Source organism: Chelonoidis abingdonii, chromosome 1 (assembly GCF_003597395.2).
Source record: "Chelonoidis abingdonii isolate Lonesome George chromosome 1, CheloAbing_2.0, whole genome shotgun sequence".
NCBI classification, from domain to species: domain Eukaryota; kingdom Metazoa; phylum Chordata; order Testudines; family Testudinidae; genus Chelonoidis; species Chelonoidis abingdonii.
Genome location: NC_133769.1, coordinates 142962791 through 142983508, shown reverse-complemented (window position 1 = coordinate 142983508; position 20718 = coordinate 142962791). Strand labels below are relative to the sequence as shown.

Here is a 20718-nt window from a genome sequence, read left to right as displayed (position 1 = left end):
TATATCCATTTGTTCTTGTGCTAGCATTGTCCTTTAGCTTAAATAGATCTTCACTCTCCCTGGTAGTTACCCCCATAATGTATTTACAGTTCATAGTAAAATCCTGCTTCAAATATAAATTCTTGATCTGTTTTCCTGTCTAGTGAAAGAGGCTTTTAGTCTTTGGTGCCTTTCAGGAAAACAGGGATGACTATGCACTGGCAATGGCTCTAGGAGAAAAACATTTGTAAATGTACTTGAGCCTTTTCCAGAGTTAAACTGGTATTAAGCCATCATCAGCATTGCCAACCCTAAGTGGTCAAACATCATGTGTCAGACCCCTGAAAATCATGGGATTGGCTTAAAAATCATGAGATTTTACAATTACTCTATTTGGGCTTCTTTGTCACCTGGTTTTTGAGACTTTCGTTTTTGAGTTACTGCACCATGAAACTGACTTTTTTTAAATTCAAGCTGAGGTTCTCATGTCATCAAATGACTCCAGGAGCTGGGTCTTTAAGAAGAACACCAGCCATGCAAACCGTATGATGAAATGGAGAAAGTTGGCAACGCTGCTTCATTTGATGCCGTCATGGAAGGGTGGAGCTCGGCAGGGGAGAAAGGCAGAGGTTCCATTTCTGATGCAAAGGAAAGGAGGCATTTAGAGCTTGGTTCACACCATGATTCAGTTCCCAATGAAGTGGGGGAGCAAAGGAAGTGGCAGAAGGGATCCCAACCCATTGCATTCAAGCCTGCAGCTCTCACTGCTTGTATTGCTGCTGCCCTTTATGAGTTGGGGCTGGGTCAGGGTTTGGCAGTCCAGACAGTGCTGGGGGGAAATGCTGCAGTAGTTATCTACAAAAGGGTCCACAATGTTCAGGGAGAAGGTAAATGCCAAAGGGCAGAGTACTGAGTAATCTGGAGGAAGTAGCAGACATTCGATTGATTCAGTAGGGAGGAGAGTGGAAGAGTATGTCTACTGCCATGGAGCTGATTACTAATTGGGGATTAGAGTACCCCGTGCACTGATGTAGGAATCAAGCAGAAACCACCCTCAATACAATTGACACGGAGATTGCATGCAAGCATGTGAACATGTGTGATTCCTAAGGGAGGAGGAGAGGAGAGAGCAGAAAGGCAAAGGCACAAAATCAGAGAATACTAGCAAAGGAAACAAGAAAACATCATTATAATATTTCTGTGGGAAGCAAGAGGATGACAGAAAAGGGCAGGTCTGCTACTTACCGATGTGGGGGAAGAACAAAAACAAAAGCAGCAGCTGAAATGGTTCATTATGGAGAGGACGAGATTACAGAATAGCCAAATAACCTCAATGTATTCACAGCCATAGGGCCTGGTGAAATTCACCCCACCGAGCGATTGGAATTAGCAGAAGTATCAGAACCTTTGATGACTGTGTTTGAGAACTGAAGGAATGTGAAGCCAGTGGAAGGGTAGAGAAGGAGCAAAGGATGCTTTGAAGGAGAGCAAAGGAGGGAGATTCCCAGGACTTACAGATGGGTAAATTTAACTGCAGTACTTGGCATATTGCTCCAACAGCTAACAGAGCAGCCAACTACTGAGCACCTACACAAAAGTAAGTGATAAATAATAGGCAAAGTAAATTTGTCAAAATTGATGGCAGTTTACCATGGGAACCAATCCTTCTCCCATTAAAATCAGTGCAAATCTTCCCATTGACTTCAGTCTGAGCTAGAGAGGGCTCTTAGGTTTTGTTTGTTTGTTTGATGAAAAAACTTAATGGATAAAGGAAATGCAGTGGATGTAATAGCTATTGCTTTCAGCCGGTTATTTGATTCATTTCCACAACCCATCCTTTGAGTGAAACTCAAGAGTTATGGACTAGATGAGTTGCTCCAGGATGGGATATAAAAATGAATAACATTTAACAAATTGTATTCATTCAAGAGTCAATGTCAGATCTGAAGGAGGTTCCAATACCAGTCAATATTGTCATTAAAGATTCAGATGCACAAACAATACAGATCCAAGAGGGACTGCAGAGGGATAGGATCATAATACAGGACAATCATGACACATATGAGACAAGGCCTTTAAATTACAGGTATTATTCAGGAAAGATATGTTGAGTGCTTCACATAGGAAGGAATCATCAGATGCACAATTGCAAAACAATGAACTAGGCAGGCATGCCACAGAAAAAGAGCTGCAGGATATAATGGATGATGAACTGAATAAGAGTCAACAGTCCAACACTGCTATTAAGAGGGGCACATGCCATTCTGAGTCGCATCAACAGGAGTATTATATGTAAAATTAGCAGGGTAATTATTCCATTCTTCTTAGCACTGGTTAAGCCTCGGAGTCCTGCATGCAGTTTAGGGCAACCCTTTTACCAAAAAAAAGTCAGATAAACCGGAGAGCTCAAATGAGCACAGGAGAAATAATAAAATATTTGACAAGTGAGACCCACAAAGAGACCCAATTAGGTCCAGGAAAAAGATGGCAGAGAGGAGATGGCGGAACCATCTACAAGTGGATGAAAGGATGTTATGAAGAGGGCTGGCATCAGTTATTCTCATTAGTCGCTGAGGAGAAAAGATGTAACTGGGCACAAATTGTAGAACAGAAAATTTTAGTCAAAGATTAGAAACTAAAATTAACCAATACATCCATTTGGGAATGGCGCGAGCTGCCCAGAATGGTGGTGGTGTGTCTGTCCCTTGAGACTACATACTCATCTATCATCAATGTTTTTAGAGTAATGAAATCAAGCCTGCTTGTATGAAGAAGAAATGACTAAGTGACCTAGCAAAGGTCCTGTCCATCCCAGATGAGTTTGTAACTCTGTGACCTGAGCTGATACCGGGAATGAGTCAGGTTCTTTGCTTTCATGCAGGAGACGTAGTCAGTGGGGTGTGGAAGTCCAATGGTTGAAGCTGATGGTGTCTCTGTGTTGAATCGCCAGGGACCAGGAGTAGAGCTGATGGCAGGTGTAGGCCTGGAATTCACGTGGTATCTAAGTTGAATCCCTGGAGCTCAGAGTGAAGAAGCAGAGTTGATGGGTGTATAAATCTGGTGATGGGAGCTCATGGCTGGAAGGGGTGTCAGCCCAGTTACTACGGTTAACGGGGAGAGACTAGCACTTGAGCTCATACAATACAGAGTCTAGTAGCTAAGGCTGGCTGGCCAGGCCTGACGCCTGTGTATGCTCAACGCTCCCAGGATGTTTCAGCTCAGCACTTCCTAGAAGTCTTCGTGCTTTGAATGAAAACTCTCAAAATGCAGTGACTGCAATTTAAGCTGCTTCCAGTAAAATCCTTCCAGACTGATCTGAGCCAGTGCAGGGTAATGAAATCCAGCTCTCCAGAGGACAGGGAGAATTGGCTAAAGGGCCCTTCCCATGCAGCAAGGGAAAGAGAGGCCTCCTGTCCAGGTCGATCTGCGGCCAAAAGGGGAGGGAAACTTTTAAAATACTCTTCAGAGGCTTTAGAAGAAGCCACCATCTCTGTGCAGGCAGAACACTTGGAGACTGCTTGCAGTGCCACTTCCTGTGTTATCAATACATGGCAGTGTAAAAAGAAGTCACTAAAAGGGCAGAAGCAGAAACCAGACAGAGAATGGGGACATAGAGAGAAATGAGAACGAATATCCACTCAGCATATGGGGACAAGCAGGCGGGTCCATTGCAGGGAGGAAGAACTCTCCATACAAGAGGCCAGCTTGCATCAACAGTGGGACAGCTCCCGTTTACCTCCTCACTCCCCCTTGGAAGCCTCAGCGCAGGACTCAGCAAGGTCCAAGTGTGTCAGCCCGAGCCGCAGGTTTCCCCGCTAAGCCATAGAGTCTTCTCCCTGTGGACATGGGGAGCCGGCCCATCACTGCCCATGCTCGTCAGAGGCATGTAAGAAAGGCAGCTCTTCACTCAGTGCTTTCAGTCGCAGGACTCCTTCCTCCAAGTCGATGCAGCACTAATGGGGACAGACGAGAACTGGTTACCCATAGTACATATCAGTCACAAGCCATCAGCGGGATACGTGGGCTGTATGGTGTCTATTATCACAGAGAAGCTGGAGCCTATCTAATAATCAACACTCCCCTCTTCCCTCCCTCTTCCCAAGCCAGATTTTGGAGAGCACCCTCCCATCAAATTCACAGCTGCTCTTCCTAAAGAAGCTCCCGACCCTTGGCCTTCTTTTCCTTCCATCCCCCTAACACACCTGCACCTCTTCTTCTGAATACACCTACATTGCTCTTTCCCATCCCTCACCCTCCCTCCCTCCCTCTCCCCAGCAGGGCCCTGCTCTAGTGACTGTCTCGCACCTTGTTCAGCACAGCCTCCTTATTTGCACATTGCATACATGGCCCTTCTTAGGGGGGCCAAGGACATCATGCCCCCCTCCAGCACTTTCCATTGGTTATGAATCCAACTCCAACCTGGCCGCCTAGCTTCCAAATCACCCTCCGCTCTTAGCCCCCTGCCTTCATTCCCCCTACTCCGCCACAGGGTTCCTCTCCCATCCCCCCTTATGGCCACTGGAGTATACTGACAGTTTTACCTCTGCCTACCCCACCCTGTGCACTTGGTTCTGTCTCCCCCTCCCTCCAGTTCACGGAGTCATTCAGCTCTCAGCCTAACACCATCCCACTCATTGAGCGACACTCTGTGCCCTTCCCCATTGCTCCCTGCTTCCATCCTCCCACTTTCCCACTCACCTTTCTACACTCCCATTCCTATCTCTTCTCAGCCCCATCTTCTCCTCGCATTGGAATGGTCACCCCCATTTACCTGCCTCCTCTATCTTTGCTGCCTCCTTCTTGCCAATCTACAAGACCTTCTCAGGCCTTCTTAGCATGGTTATTGTTTGGGTTTCTTTCTGTCTGCCCTCACCCCTGGCCTCTCCTTCTGTAGTTCTCTCTGTTCTGCCTGCAGGACAGGGGCTCTCCCAGCCCAGAAAGCATTCCTTCTCCTATGGAGCATTTCTCTGATGTTTTCAATAGGAAAGGCTGTGTATGTAGGTGTTTAATGGTTTGTTCTGGAGACAGCTCGCAGGCAAATCAAGACAGGGGCCTTTCTCTTCAAGCTGTGCTAGGATCTAAATCACAGGCTGTGTTTCTGGGTCATTTAGTGATCAGCACCCACTGGAAGGGAATGGCAGGCATAGATGCTCTCTGCTCCTGGGCCTACTCTGGGGGAAGGCAAAACCCCTGAGAGATTTCCCAGCTGAGTCCCCCTCCACAGAACAATTCCAAGTCTAAGCACTCCGTGCATGGACAGGTCCATTCTCCTGCATGATGGACACTGGAGGAGACTCTTTAAGCTCCAGCAAAGATGCTCTGAGGAAGGGGTTACTTTTGAAAGATGAAATCTCTTCCCACCATGTCCCCTAGCAGAGCGTTTCCCCTGCTCCCAGGAAAGAGACATCAGGAGTGGGAGAAACTGTAGCTTTCTCCCATGGGGCTGCACAGGGCTCTAGTCACTGCCTGATCCAATAAGGTTTTTAAATTACAGGAAAGAGCATGCTGCAGTCAGAGATCAGGAAACAGGGTGGCCAACACCCTGGCAGGTTTGGCCATCAGCATCGCATGCTTCCTGCAGCCCCAGCTTGGGGTCTCATTGAGATGTGCCACCACACCTACATTATGTTCAGATGCAAAGAGGAAACCCATTCCTTACCTTGAGAGACAGCAGAGTCTGGAGGCCGAAACAGAACTCCAGCATTTCATCATCTGGGGAAACAGCGAGGAAGTGGGTCAGGGTCAGGCATAGGCGTTTTCTGACAGTCTCCCTTATGCAGCACCTGAGTGACTGCCTTATACCCATGGCTGGAACTTGCTATAAGTTGTCAAACCTCTGGCACGTATGGACTCAGCATGCTAGGCACAGCAGAATGTGGCCACTCCATCTTCCGAGACACCTGAACATCATCCTTTCCACAGCTGCAGCCTGCAGGGGTTAAGTGCTACTCTACCTGCCCATGCTCCTATAGACAACCAGCCATCAGAGAGCCCAGAGGAGCAGTCTGACTCTCCCACCCAGAGAGGAGACAGACCCAACGGTGAGGAGAACCAGAGAGGAGAAGGGGATGAGAATAAAGTGAGCTGGGGTCAGGAGAGGGAGAGAAACCAGAAAAGATGGAGGAATAGGTGTGGCAGGGGTTCAGTGAGGAGGGCAAGAGACAAAGAGGAGCATGAAGAGGAAGGAGACTGGGAGTAAATCAGCAGGCTGAGGAGAAGGACAGAGAGAGGCAACGGGAGAAATCAGGGATGGATGAGAAGACAAAATGGGGGAGAAGGGACAGAAAGCAGACTCAATCTCTTATTTTTGTTGTACGCAGAGATTCACATGCCTGGAAAAAATGCAACCTCCCTGTCACCCCCTCCAATGCCTATTAAATGGGCTTCATTCTCTACAGCACCTCCCAACAAGTTCCTGCCTCTGGACACTGGCGAGAGCTCCCAGACTCCTCTACAATACATTCCTGCAGCCAGGGACAATGATACAGAGCCATCCATGGACCCTAGGAAGAATGGGTCTCCAGACAAATTCCATCCAGTTGGAGGCAGTTACACACGTGCTCTCTTTAAGTCCCCCTTGCCCCCTGGGAATTGTACATGGAACAGGACAAACTAATCAATCTGGGCATTTTTAGGAGACAAAGCGAAATGGCCCACAATGGGGCTGCGGCCTGGCAGCGCATCATCTCCGCTGCCCTTCAGCCAGTGCCCCCATTTGCCAGCGTCTCCTTGTGGAGGGGGACACAGCAAGATCAAAGCCTCTGCATTGTACACGGGACTGTGCTTTGGCCCAGCCCCATGGGCCATGTGACCTTCCCCCCCACCCCTGCTCATAGATGATTCATTTAGGTGTGCTCGGCAAGGAAGGAAGAAGAGATCTGGGAAGGGAGAGGAAGCTCTGCTGGGCTCACCCACGACCAGCGCCGAGCACACCACCGTCTCCTGGCCAAGCTGCACCTCCACACACTCCACCTGGCCAATGACACTAGGGACAGGAAGGGAGAGATCCCCATTGCCAGCATCGGACACTTCCTCCAGCCTGTGAGACACAAGGGATGTTACTGCCTGAAATGAGCATGGGTGAAAGAACAATAGGTGCTCCAACTAGTTATGGGCACTTCACAGTCTCTTTGGAATTGGCTTGCAAAAGAGAGGGGATCTCACTCATATAATGGGGATGGCAGGAGCCAGATTCTCCAGGGATAACCCACAGGCACTATGGGGCTGGGTTCTCCTGAGCAGGTGCAAAGCATCAGCTGGTCACCTTGGGATATGCAGTATCTACAGCCAAATTGTTACCCCTCTGCCAATGCCCCTCAGACCTGCCCTGCAGCCCCCCTGCTATTCCAGCCCTGGGCTCCCCACTCAGCTTTGCCAGTGCCCCTAGGTCCTGTCCTGCAGCCCCCCCACTATTCCGGTCCTGGACTCCCCACACCCTAAGCAGTTGGGTGTGAATGCAGAGGTTCCCGATGTGAATGGGAGTTGGGGTATGAGGGCAAGTGGTAATTTCAGATTCAGAGTGAGCACAGTTTTTAATGCCCAATTCCTTGTTTTCTATCCTACCCCCAATCTCTTCTGCCCCAGGCTCTTACCCCAGCCGTTTCAGACAGCTCATGGAGATGAGGTTTTGCTGGCAGCCAGTGTTAACAGCAGCTCTCAGTACCTGACCTTGGCACTAGAAAAAACAAAAAGGCAGGTTAATACAGGCTTAAACTGACACAAACCCTACACAGAACCCCTGGCAATAATGTGAAAATCCCTAAAAACTAGTGACAAAAGAACATCAGAAGGTTTGGGGTTCAGATAAGCATCCAAAAGTTGGGGTGCTCTTGGGAATCCATGGAGGCCCCAGCAAGACTCTGTGAACCCTACCCCACCAGTATCTTCCTCTATTTGTCTTCTTACAGGAAGCCCAGTAACCTGCCACCCCTCTCCCCTTCTGGCATCTTTAGGGAAGGAAGATGGGTCTGCTTCCATGTCACTATAGCATCATCCTTTGTTTCACTCTCCCTTCTGCCTACCCACTGAGCCCGCAGCCACATTGTCTTGCATTCTCCTGCACAAACTGTACGCTTGTTTGCTATCCCCCTGGAGCAGATTCGCTCTCTTCCCTCCAGCTCTAGTTCCTGTGAGTACCAGGACAGGGTCAAGGGGAAGAGACGGACTGCCCTTCGCCGGAACCACTGCAGCATTCAGGAATTAGAAGGAGACAGACTCCTTTCCTGTTTTACCTCCTCTCCCCTCTGCACTCAGCCAGGGAGCACAGGGGAGCAGTCACCATTTGCCTCCTGCTCACTCCTCCCAACAGCCCTTCGTGGCATTGCTTGCTAACATTGAGGCAGTAGCAGTTCTCAGTACTTGGGAGGAGACTGTAAAACCCTGGACTGCCAGGAGCTGTGTGGATTGACACTGGAATCAATAGGAAACACGATCAGAAAAAGATGGGACAGAATCACAGAACATGGTGAAGGAAAAGATGAATTAGCTCCATCCAGTTCATCCATCTTGTCTCCAGCCAGTGCAGGCCTGTATCAAGAGCCTACTCTCCAAGGCCTTGTCCAGGACTCATTTTAAATGACCCAAGTGATGAAATTTCCCCCTTTCCCTTAGGAAGACTCTTCTATAGACCAACACATCTTGCTGTCATATATATTTTGCCTGCATGTTAATTTTCTTCATTTCACTGTGTAAGCTGGTGCTGGGGGCAGGGCCGGCTCTACCTATTTTGCTGCCCCAACTGGTGAAACAAAGGGGGGGAAAAAAAAGCGGCCACAGCAGTGCCACTGAAAAGGAAAAAATGAAAAAGCTGCTACTGAGCTGCCGCCAAAGAAGAAGAAATGAAAAAGCTGCCGCCGAACTGCCGCTGGAGAAGGAAGAAAGAAAAAAGCTGCTCCCAAACTGCCGCTGAAGAAGAAAAAAAGAAAAAAAAAATCGGATTTGCTGCCCCAGGCACCTGCTTCCTTAACTGATACCTAGAGCCAGCCCTGACTGTGGGCCAGCTGGAGACAACAGCAATCCTCCCAAAGCTCCGCTTAGGGTGGGGCAGCTCTGTACTACGTCCAGTGCAGGATTGCCCAGTCTAACTCTGAGTACAACACTGGTAGAGATCTACTTTCATTAGAATCTGTGCCACGGGAGCTAATGGAGAGGAAAGGGTTACTGAAAGGGAGCGTTCATAATTTCCCAATTTCTAAAGGTCAGAGGGGAAGCCGTGTTAGTCTGTATCCACAAAAACAATGAGGAGTCTGGTGGCACCTTAAAGACTAACAGATTTATTTGGGCATGAGCTTTCGTGGGTAAAAACCCCACTTCTTCAAGTGCATAAAAAATGGGATTTTTTTTACCCACGAAAGCTTATACCCAAATAAATCTGTTAGTCTTTAAGGTACCACCAGATTCCAGATTTCTAAACCAACTCTTTCCAAGCTTGTTATAGAGACTAATCCTCCCAGAGGGCTAACTCCAATATGAGATTTCATTTTGAAAACAAATGGCCAGTGAGTTGTCAGAGAAGGAGAGGAGAAAATAGTGAGGCTGTGAGGGAAAAATACAAGCATCTAAAATGGGGTAATAAAATAAACAGCAGTCAGCACCTCCAAGACTTAAAAGTATTAGTGATGTACTCAAAACAATGTGTGCACAGAGACCAGAACTGCTGAAACTGGAACCCTCCAACCTATCTTGATGAGTAGCTCCCCTTCTAAACATCCAGGTATGTTTGAAGTAAATCAGTTTCAGTTACAAAGGTTAAATCTGGCATGTTCTCCACTATAATCCCCAGTTACAATAATAAACACACGCAGTCCTTACATAGCACTTTTCACCTTCAGGATGACTTACAAACATTAGCTAATTAATCATAACACTCAGCACTTCATAAATATTAACTATTCCTCACAACACCCCAGTGAGGCAGATAGATTAAATGACAGGACCCAGGTCATAGGGGGTGTCAGTGCCAAGATAGATCTCAGGGGTTCCTGGTTCCCAGCATGATGTTTATCCCATTTACACATGCCTTGTGCTAAGCAGTCATTTGGCTGCTAGTCAGGAAAACATTGGTGTCCTGTGAGGGACTGGGTTTGGAAGGTGCTGGATGGAGAACATGGAGCTCTATATCCCAAGCCCAGCAGCAACATGCGTGGAATGTAAAACAGGCAGAGAAACCAGTCCCAGAGGAGCCCAAAGCACTGACTCTAGCAACCAGTGCTTTCAGTACATACTAGCACAGAAGTATCCCTCTTATCCCAGCTCCTGTGGAAATGAGCAGCCCTCTCATGCTGCTGAGCAGCCAGGCCTGTTCTCTCCCTTGTAATGAATTTCATGCATGAAAGAAATGAGACCCAGCCAAGCTGTTGCCTATTCAGAGCACAAACCCACTCAGCTGTACTCCATTCATGCTCATCTTCTGCCTCTTTGTACACAATGGACGTGGGTATATGGAGTAGGATGTTAAAACCTCACAGAATGAAGTTAAAAGGCCTCCTGCAGCCTGACATGGCTGCTTTCCTAGAAGCTACTGCTGACAGTTAAAATGGGCTGTAGTTTGTGCCCGGTAGAGGAGGCCACTCTCCAGTTTGCTCATTCCATCTCCCACGGCCCCCCTCAGGTCATGGCAGCATCTGCCTCTGGCAAAAACTAGTGCCCCAAACTTAAGGCAGCTGGAAAGAGGACAACACTGAAATGGGAAGAGCCAACCATCTGTCCCTGCTGTGAACACACAGAACTGAACTGTACCCACGCGGCCAAGTTCTGACCCCACCACATCTAAATCTCTCTCCTTTTGCCTTTAGAACACTGAAAAGCTGTCTCACCCACAGAATGCTCACTGAATGGGGTGTACATGAAACACTGACACCCCCTTCCCCTCCCAGGATGGGTGGGGGAACCTTATGTTAAGGAAGGAAATGGGATAAAGCGAAAAAGTGTGTTCTAAAGACATCTGCCTTCACATATATTATACCAAACTGTAGCACAGGGGAGGTGGTGCTGAATCCTGCCTCCTGACTGGCTAGTAGGGTGCCGAATGCTATCCTTACGATGTGTCATGTATACTACAATAAAGACCAATGACTGTGGAGATTGCAACAGGCTGGCAGCATTTGGCTGAACCATTCCATCCCATTAATAGGTGTTGATGCTGCTGGGAAAGGGTCAAATGGGTTCTGCTGATTAAATGAGGCAGGTAGCTCATTTCTCCATCCAGATAAAAGGGAAATGGGAGTAGCTTTCTAGAAATAGAGGATCTAGGGTGTGGGCTGAGCCATCCTGAAAGAAGAACCATATGAGCAGCCAAACCTCTAAAAGAGGCTTGAGCTGCACTTTATGTAATGTTATGATTAATTGCTTTATTAATAAAACCAAACTCCAGGAAGGGGTGAGCTTTTCCCATTACACATGGGCTTTGTTTTAGAGCATGGTGAAAAGGCAGTTGCTTAGAAAGTTAACTATTCACTAATGTCCACCAGATCAGTGATGTTTCTAAGGACTGGATTGTTTCCTGTCTCATGAACTCATTATAAGCCAGAGGACAATTCCTGCCCTAGAGGAACCCCTAATGATACCACAGTTTGAGTGAAAGAGCAGGTGATGATTTCAAGCAGACCTGGGTTTCGAGCCCTTCCTCATAGTTATTTAGAACACCCAGTCAAAAAGAGACTCTGGCGGCTCCAGTCAGCACTGTTGACCATTAAAAGACCAGAGGGCACAGGCTGGCAGGCTCCCTACCTGGCTCCACACAGCTCCCAGGAAGCAGCTGGCATGTCCCTATGGCTCCTAGGCGAATGGACAGCCATTGGGGGCTCTGTAGGCTGCCCTGCCCCAAGCACCAGCTCCACAGCTCCCACTGACCAGGAACTGCAGCCAATCGAAGCTGCAGGAGTGGCGCCTGCCGGCGCAGGCTATGCACAAAGCCCCCTGTCCCTCCACCTAGGAGCCAGAGGGACATGTCGGCCATTTCTGGGAGCCACCTGAGGTAAGTGCCGCTGGAGCCTGCATCCCAACCCCCTGCCCCAGTCCTGAGCCCCCTCCTGCACCCCAAACCCTTCATCCCCAGCCCCACCCCAGAGCTCACACCCCCAACCAGAGCCCTCAGCCCCACCTGCACTCTGAACCCCTCAGTCCCAACCCAGAGCCCCCTCTTGCACCCCAAACCCCTCAGCCCCACCCCAGAGTCCACACCCCCAGCCAGAGCCCTCACCCCCTCCCACACCCCAACCCCCTGCCCAAGCCTGGTGAAAATGAGTGAGTGAGGGTGGGGAAGAGGCAGCGATGGAGGAAGGGGGGATGGAGTGAGTGGGAGTGGGGCCTCAGAGAAGGGGCAGGGAGCAGGGCAACAGTGTTCAGTTTTCTGCTATTACAAAGTTGGCAACCCTATTCAGAATTACTATAAAACTTTAAATCTGCAGCTATCAGATGCCATTATTATTTATTCAGTGTTTATTACCAAATTTCCAGGAAAGAAAGAGGAGGGACTTTTTAAGAATCAATCATTTACAAACAGCTATTTTTGCAGAAATCATGTCAGTTTCCAGGCCAGCCAGCTGCTTCCATCAACTGAGCCCTGTCTTGTGGCTGCAGCACAAGCTCAGCACAGAGGAAAAATAGCCTCACGCTGCAGGCTCCTTCAGTGTCCGTTTCCAAATGAACAATGCACAAGCCCCAGTACAAAAATAACGTCTTGCTTTTGGTGTGCAGATGTCAGTCACGTGACTGACTTTCCAAAATGCCTTGCAAAAACTGCAGCTAGCAAACAATGTGACGAAAAAGGGGCACTTTCCTACAGAACTGTGTGAAGAACTCGCATAAATCAAATAAACAGAAGCCACAATGACTCTGCAGCAGAAACTACGTGGATTGGACACTGTCTGTGATCTTAGGAAGGCTCTAAAAGCAATTCAGCTGTATAGTTGCCTTAGAGTGAAAATAATGGTAAACTGAGGATCCTCACATACTAATTACCATTGACTATCTGCAGTCAGCTTTATTTCCAAGTATATGCCAAGTACTGCAGTCAAGTGACATTATGGGGACACAGGTCACCACCACATAATATTCTGTTTCCTTATTCGGGTCTAACCTATAAAGAGCAGCTCTGAGCTGAAGAATGAGTTTCACCCAGACAGAATCTCTTCAGAACAAAATCACAGCTGGCAATAAGTATTTTTCCCAGACCTTACTACTTACACAGACACTGCAGCCTTCTGGTGACTCCCTCTAAAGCTACAACTGTTTCCACGCACATGTTTTTATCCCTGAAGTGAATTAGAAAAGTTGCAGGCCCAAAGGAAACATATACATTTCCTCTTGGAGGAGTTCCTATCTTAAGGAGGGAACACCAGAAAGCTCTATGAATAATACTTGACTACCACGAAGCAGAACAAAGCAGGCCTGATTACAACAGTCTTCAGCGCTTCAGAGTCATTGATGTGAAGGGGTTACAGATTCTCTGGAGTTTTCATGGAAATTCAGACTGCCCCTCTCAGGGTAGGCCGCTGGCCCTTAAAGGACTCAGCCTTATCTGTACCTTATCAAATGCCTTCCCCCAGGTGTTGGGCTTTAAGGGAGTTGAGAGGGGAAAGGAGGCCTGCAAGGAAGCGGTGCCCATGTCCAGGGTTAGGGATAGGGTTTTGGGAAAGCACTGTTGAGCCCCAACAAGTGGCTGAAGAAACTGTGGAGTTGGGACAGACTCCATTTAAACCAAAGTGATGTTTGAACTGTGATGCTGTTTTAATAATCCAGACCCCAAGAAAGGATGTTATTTAACTTGCATGAGAGCCTGGGTGCAGTTCTTCGGAAGCCCAAGAAAGGAAACAGGCAATGGCAGGGTCTGACGCCAAGGTTGGTAAAAGACCCCATTAAGTGTTACTATGGCTGGATTTCCCTTTCTGACACCTGTCCAGCATAAGAGCAAAAAAAATTCCACTATCATTCTCTATGGAAATGCATAGACTCTATGATGTTAAAAGAATCAAACCCCTTTATTCACCAAATTGAGGCCTTGACTACCTTGGGGCTTGAGCAAGCAGTTTAGCTACCCATATATAGTCCAACAGCTCAAGCCATGACTTTATACCAGTGCATGTCACAGTTTGTTCTACTGCAATTAGGGCAGCATAGCTACTCCAGTGGCTAAAACCCAGCGTAGATAAGGCTGAGTATCTCTAACAACAATAGCCTGAAAACAAAACAGACAAATAATTAGTTATGTGGAACTGAGATACTTGGGTCTAAACTTTCCAGAAGATGGTGTGTACATTTGTATACAACTGTGGTACCTGATTATGCTAACTGGAAGTGCAAAGACATGCACATTTTATTGAAAGTCTTGTCTTTGAATACAAGCATACTAAGGGACTTAAAGCTAGCCCCTGAAACTTAAATGTAGCTTTAAAGTGGATTTTCGTATACTAGTCACCTAAAACTTACCAAAACCTGGATCTATCATCTGTGTGCTATCCAATACCTTTAATCACACAGTGTTTGACACAATTGAATGGTCATGTGACACACATACATGGACACCCTTTGGACTTGCTTCAGAGCTTGCAAGGGGATGCTGGGGGGTGCTATCTTCAGGATGACCTTCTTATATGGAACAATTTAAGAAGAAAGGCACTACAGAAGCTACAGTAACATCACCTCAGTGGAGCTGTTTAATGTTTGTGGATTCAACTGAATGAAGAAATCTTCTGAATCCTTACTAATTGCTCACATTCATTAGTCAAAATACAGCAGTAGGTGAGCTCCCCCTGCTCCATGAGAGAAACCAAAATGAAGTAGATTCAGATTCAAGAAGGGAACACACAGCTGTTCTGACAAGCATAAGAAAGAAAGAAAGCAATCTGGCTGCTGTCAGAGAGGAGATCCTGGACTGAATTGACTCTGGGATCCAGAGTCTGATCCAGTCGGGCAATCGCTATGAGACAGAGCGACACAGAGGGATGAGGAATGGGAGAACAGGAGGGAGAACAGAAAAGTAGCACCTCTGCTGCTTGGGTCACTTGAAATGAGACTGGACAAAAGCACTAGAGAACAGCCCTTAGGGCTACCACTCTGGCATTGGCTCCCTCGGAGTGGAGCAGATGGGACCCAGTGAGTATTTTCCGTCACTAATATCAGTGAGTGTATAAAAGTGGCACTGTATACTTGCAGAGGTCCTTACCTTGCAGTGTATGAGCAGGGACACAGTCTCTTTTCTTCTGTCATTCTCTTCTGCCCTGTCATCCTTGTCCTTCACCAGTGGGGATTGAACCCATGTGGTATATTCCCTGCTCTCCCCCCGCAGCTTGTTCAGATTCCCCTCCAGGAGGCGCCGTTGTACCACACTGTGTGGCTGCTGTCTCCACCACAAAGAAAAAGGATACACTCAGCAAGGTGTTGGGCCAGGATCCAGAAAATCACCACTACTGCCAGCAGCTCCATTGGCCTGGGGAAGCAATCTGCAAACGCTCTTTGGGCCTGGATGATCCACTTACTCTCAGGGGTGACACAGGCAGCGAGCATCCGAAATGTCCTCAGTCTACACCCCAGCCCTATTGCCTCTTCCACACAGTAGCATCTCCCCGTAGTTTGTCTACTTCAAGTGCATCTCAGATAGCAGCCCTTGCTTTAAAATTAAATGCAGTTGACTGGTTGCCTGTGCCATGTCCTTGCCAGCGTGGCCTTGTCTCTGGAGAGCTCAGTGCAGTCATGACAGGAGAAGAGCCTCCTGACACACCATCTCCAAATACATATCCAGTCCCACAGTCAGTTAGTCTCACACCCATTTACCTCCACACGTACCCTACCAAACATGGACATGCAGACACACACAACCCAGCACTATCACACTCTGTGATGGGGCATGTACCCATATGGGCAATGCAAGAGTTAACTGGAGACAGAGAGTACACTTAGAGTACCTGGTTGCACCTGGAGGGTGGGCCAGGCCTAACTGAAGATGAAGCCCAGCTGTGGGAAGAACTGGGTGGTACTCATAAAGGAAGGAAGCCCTGAGGAGAAGGGAAGAGCTGGTTGGCTTTTTGCTAGGGTGTGGAGGAAGGGCTGGGAGAGAGACAGCTATACAGTAAGTCTAAGGATGGGGCAGGCTGTGGGAAAGGGTCTAAAGGAAGAGCAACATAGGAAGAAGTCCAGGGAGGCATCTGAGGCAGCAGACCTTTGCTGCTTGCTATGGGTCCCTGGACTAGAACCCAGAGAAGAGGAAGGGCCTGGGCTCCATTCACTACTGGTCCACTGGAAAAGGTGGTGTGGCAATGCCCAGAGGCAAGTGGGAGAAGGACTGGTGAGTTGGATCTGGGAGGCATTGCTCTGTATGTGAGTGGGAGGACAGGCCTGTAGAGGCCAGAAAGGGTTGACAAGTCTGGCAAAGTACCCCTGGGTAGGGGTGGAGAGTGATATTTGAGTTCATTGGACTCTTTGCCTGCCCTATGGGAAGGGTGGGATGAAGCATAACTTGGCCGGAAGGAAGACTACTGCAGAGCCAGAGGGGCTGTTGGCAGGGGTGCTAGAAAAGGAAAGCCTGCTAGGCCATGGCAAAAACTAGGGTGCTGGGATGAGTCCACTCTTCTAAATACTCTATAGAGTGACACCCACAGCAAAGCTTGGGGAGGCAGCACAAAGGACACAGTGGAATACAATGCATGCTTCAGAGAGATGTGAGTGCAGGGCTGTAACTGGGGCAAGTGGGGCAGCCACCCATGGTATAAATTGCAGGATGGAAAAATGAAGATTGGGTGGTGGTGGGAAAATATGCCTGCTTGCCCCCACTGATGATGTAACTGTTGGGGGCGGGGGGCATAATTTAAAGTTTTTTGGATAGAGTATGTGACTGCCCCACAGAGTTTTCAAACTCTGGGGTGTGCTCCTGGGGGGTGAGTGCAGAGCAGTGTTCGGGGTGTGTGAGCAGCAATACTGGGGGATGAGTGGCGATGCCAGGTGGGGTTGGGAGTACCACCTGCAGTCCCTGATTCACTACAGTGGGCCACTCAGCCTGTCTGTGTTGGGCTGTGTGTGCAACAAAAAAAAAAAATCTAGGAGGCCATGTGACACTGTGTGCCTCCACATCACCTCTGCTTGTCCTGGGTGCTAAAAATGCCTAGTTACAGCTCTGTGTGAGTGTCTTCCTCCACAGGCTTACCATAAACAGAGTTTCTAGGGCATTTTAAGACCTGTCTGGCAAAAGAGACCTCTCTCCCTCCCAGCAGTGGCAGGATGCCTCACCTCCTGCAAGGGGCAATGGCAGGAGGGCTGCTGGAAAGCCATATAAGGGGAGCAGCTGCAGCAAAACCAATAGCCATGTACTCTTCCTTATCCCCTTCCCTACAGGAAAGTAGCAACTTCTCCTTCTGCTCTGCCTGGGCAAAGGAGGGGGTGGGGAAGACGTACTTGTCATACAACATTTAATACCTTGGTAGGTGGTGATGACTGCTGCTTCCAAAGGGAGCTCACTTCACCATCAGCCAGCTGCTCAAGTCCTCACCCGTGTTTACTCTGTCCCTATGTAGGGACTGTAAGGAATGAGTAAAATCCAGAAATCAGAGCAACTGATCTGTGGTTCTGCATGCTGGGGACTGTAATCCTTCAGCCTGGGATCTGATGATTGAGACCTAGTAAGGGATATCTCAGTCGTAGCTGCCTAGAAGAGAGAAGGGCTACTGGATCTGGCCAGGCTGCCTCTCCCTAATGAACAGCTGCTTCCACTTTCCTCTGAAATAACCAACTCTCTAATGGTGAGTGTTTAGGCCTGTGGGCCTTTTTTTTACCACCATGCAGTGTAAATATCTGAGGAAAAAGGCCTACTGAGTCCATCTACCTACAAGGGCAAGATACACTGTAATATCCTTACAGAGACATAGCCCTCTGCATCCCATTAGTTGTCAATTTGATCTTCACCATAAGGCTATGTAAACCTTTAGATTAAACCTTAAATAGAACCTGCTCTAGCTCTGATTTATTAGCTGCCCCAGTGATTAGAGCAAGAGACTTGCTTTCTATTCTCGGCTCTGCCAATAATGTACTGTGAGGTCTGGGGCAAGACATTCAACTCTTCTGTGCCTCAGTTTCCCTACCCGTAAAATGGGAAGGATAATAGCTTTGTAAAGTGCTTTGGGATGAAAAAAACACCATCTGAGGTCAAAGAATGAAAGTAATTACACCTTTCTACCCCCCCCGGGCCCTGCATCCCAGTCTACAAGCTAAAAGGGAGGTCTGCTATTTCATTTTATTCTCAATGCTCCAAGCTCAGTGTCATGAGGTTTTAGACTATAACTCAATGCCAGTCAGGCTGCCAGCTAAGACTGGGGCCATGGGAAAAGGGCAAGGGGCACCATATTCCCATCTTCTCTTCCCCGTGTCCTCTCACACAGTCTGGCATCCAACAGGCTTTTTTCTCCCTCACAGGGAACTTTCCCACAGGAAGAGCAAGCCCTCTCCAGCTGCTACGTCTGTCACTCAGGCCAGAAGAGAGTCAAGCATTGATATGGTAAGCTAAGCTTTGGGACACAAGGGCATCTGTTCTGAGAGCAGAGAACATGTTCTTCTGTCTCCTCCATCACTGAGGAGAGATGGGAATGAAGAGGAGACAGGACAAGAAATGCAGCATGAGAGAGAAGAGTGGAGTGGAGAGATGGTGAGGGGAGGAAGAAGGCCCTGCCAGGGAAGCTTCCTGCTCCTGGGATGGCTGGGCAGCATTCCCTGTGGAACTTGTCAGTGCTGCTCCTTAGCCAGCAGAAGTTGAAACTAGTTCAGTGAACTACGGCACACCCATTTCCCCTTGCACCTCCTGACCTGAGAGTCCCACCTTGACAGGGTCCAATTCCCTGAATCCCAGGTGTTGGGAGCAGCACTGCCCTGCCCAGCAAACACACCTTAGCTGGGAATTCTGATTGCTAGCAGTGATGTAGAACAGTTGCACATGGCTGAGTCTACTAGTTTTATCGCTCATCTCGTTTTTGAGCTGCTGGAGTCACGTGATTACTTGAAAATCTCAGCTTTCTTTTCTCTGTTTTAAAATACGTTTCTAGCTCATGTTTGCAGAGAGAAGCTGAAAAACATGAAGAAAGTGCACCCTAAAGGCTCAGAAGCCAGAAGGCAAAAATAAACATTCCAACTTCTATAATTTAAAGAAATCTCAGGATTTTTAAGCCATTATTGATTAAGTGCTTGGGATCAGTAATACTGAAACATATGTAAGAATGTCCATTCTGGGTCAGACCAATGGCCCATCTACCTAATATCCTGTTCTCCAACAGTGGCTCTTGACAGGTGCTTCACATATAGAGAACAGAGCAGGGCAATTATTGAGGGGTCCATCCCCTGTCATCCAGCCCCAGCTTCTAGCAGCTAGAGGTTTAGGGACATCCAGAGCATGGGGTTGCTTCCCTGACCATCCTGGCTAATAGCCATTGATGGACCTATCCTCCAGGAACATCTCATTCTTTTTTGAACCTTGTCATACTTTTGGCTGTCACTACAACCTCTGGCAATGAGTTCCGCAGATTGACAATGTGTTGTGTAAAGAACTACTTCCTTTTGTTTTTAAACCTGCTGCTTATTTTATTTCATTGGGTGACCCCTGGTTCATATGTTATGTGAAGGGGTAAATAACACTTTCTATAGGCACTGACTTATTTTTCCCCAAGGGTGCTCCGAGGCCCCATCCCCCAAGACCCTGCCTTCACTCTGCCTCTTCCTTCCCCTGCTCTGCCCCCTTTCTGAGGCCCTGCCCTTGCTCCCCCTCTTCACACCCCTGCTCCAACCACTCCCCAAGGCCCCCGCCCACTCTCCACTTACTGCTCTCCACCCTCCCCAGCAGCCAAACAGCTGTGGCTGGAGGGTGCCGAGCACTCACTATTTTTTTCCATGAGTGCTTGAGCCTCAGAGCACCTGTCGAGTCAGGGCCTCTGAAACTTATTCACTTTCTCCACATCCTTCACAATTTTATAGACCTCTAGCATATCCCTCCTTAATCATCATTTTTCCCCAAGTTGAATAGTCCCAGTCTCTTTAATCTCTCAGATGGAAACTGTTCCATACCTTTAATCATTTTTGTTGCCTCTCTCTATACTTTTTCCAATTCTAATATACCTTTTTTGAGACGGGCTGATCAGAACTGCATGCAGTATTCAAGAGGTGGGTGAACCATGAATTTATATATAGAGGGAATGTGATATTTTCTGCCTTATTACCTATCCCTTTCCTAATGGTTCCTAACATTGTTAGCTTTTGTGACTACTACTGCACACTGAGCAGAAGTTTTCAGAGAACTATCCACAATGACTCCAAGATCTTTCTTAAGTGGTAACAGCTAATTTATACCCCATTATTTTATATGTATAGTTGGGATGATGTTTTCCAATGTGCATTAGTTTGCATTTATGAACACTGAATTTCATTTTCCATTTTCTTGTCCAGTCACCCAGTTGTGTGAGATCCCTTTGTAATTCTTTGCAGTCTGCTTTGGACTTAACTATCTTGAGTAATTTTGTATCATCTGCAAACTTTACCAGCTCAATATTTACCTCTTTTCCAGATCAGTTATAAATATATTGAGCAGCACTGGTCTCAGTATAGATCCTTGGGGGACCCCGTTATTAACTTTTCTCCACTGTGAAAACTGGCCATTTACTCCTACCATTTGTTTCCTGTCTTTTAACCAGTTACTGATCCATGAGAGGATCTTCCCTCTTATTCCATGACTCCCTATTTTGCTTAAGAGCCTTTGGTGAGGGACCCTGTCAA

At 47.8% G+C, this 20718-nt stretch overlaps 2 protein-coding genes across 2 annotated transcripts in view; one reads left to right on the top strand and one right to left on the bottom strand.

Moving 5' to 3' along the window:
* The window catches only part of ITFG2 (integrin alpha FG-GAP repeat containing 2), a 76469-nt gene that overhangs the window by 34392 nt on the left and 21359 nt on the right, over positions 1 to 20718 (top strand). Inside the window, exon 13 of the mRNA XM_075070880.1 lies at positions 18379 to 18607. Within this exon, the coding sequence (XP_074926981.1) occupies positions 18379 to 18464 (86 nt within the window). The 3' untranslated portion in view covers positions 18465 to 18607. The remainder of the gene's footprint in view (positions 1 to 18378; positions 18608 to 20718) is intronic.
* The window catches only part of NRIP2 (nuclear receptor interacting protein 2), a 28063-nt gene continuing 7545 nt past the window's right edge, over positions 201 to 20718 (bottom strand). The window contains exons 2-6 of the mRNA XM_032778681.2: positions 15143 to 15316; positions 7572 to 7654; positions 6891 to 7018; positions 5639 to 5691; positions 201 to 3932 (exon numbers count right to left, since the gene is read on the bottom strand). Of these exons, the coding sequence (XP_032634572.1) occupies positions 3840 to 3932; positions 5639 to 5691; positions 6891 to 7018; positions 7572 to 7654; positions 15143 to 15316 (531 nt within the window). The 3' untranslated portion in view covers positions 201 to 3839. The remainder of the gene's footprint in view (positions 3933 to 5638; positions 5692 to 6890; positions 7019 to 7571; positions 7655 to 15142; positions 15317 to 20718) is intronic.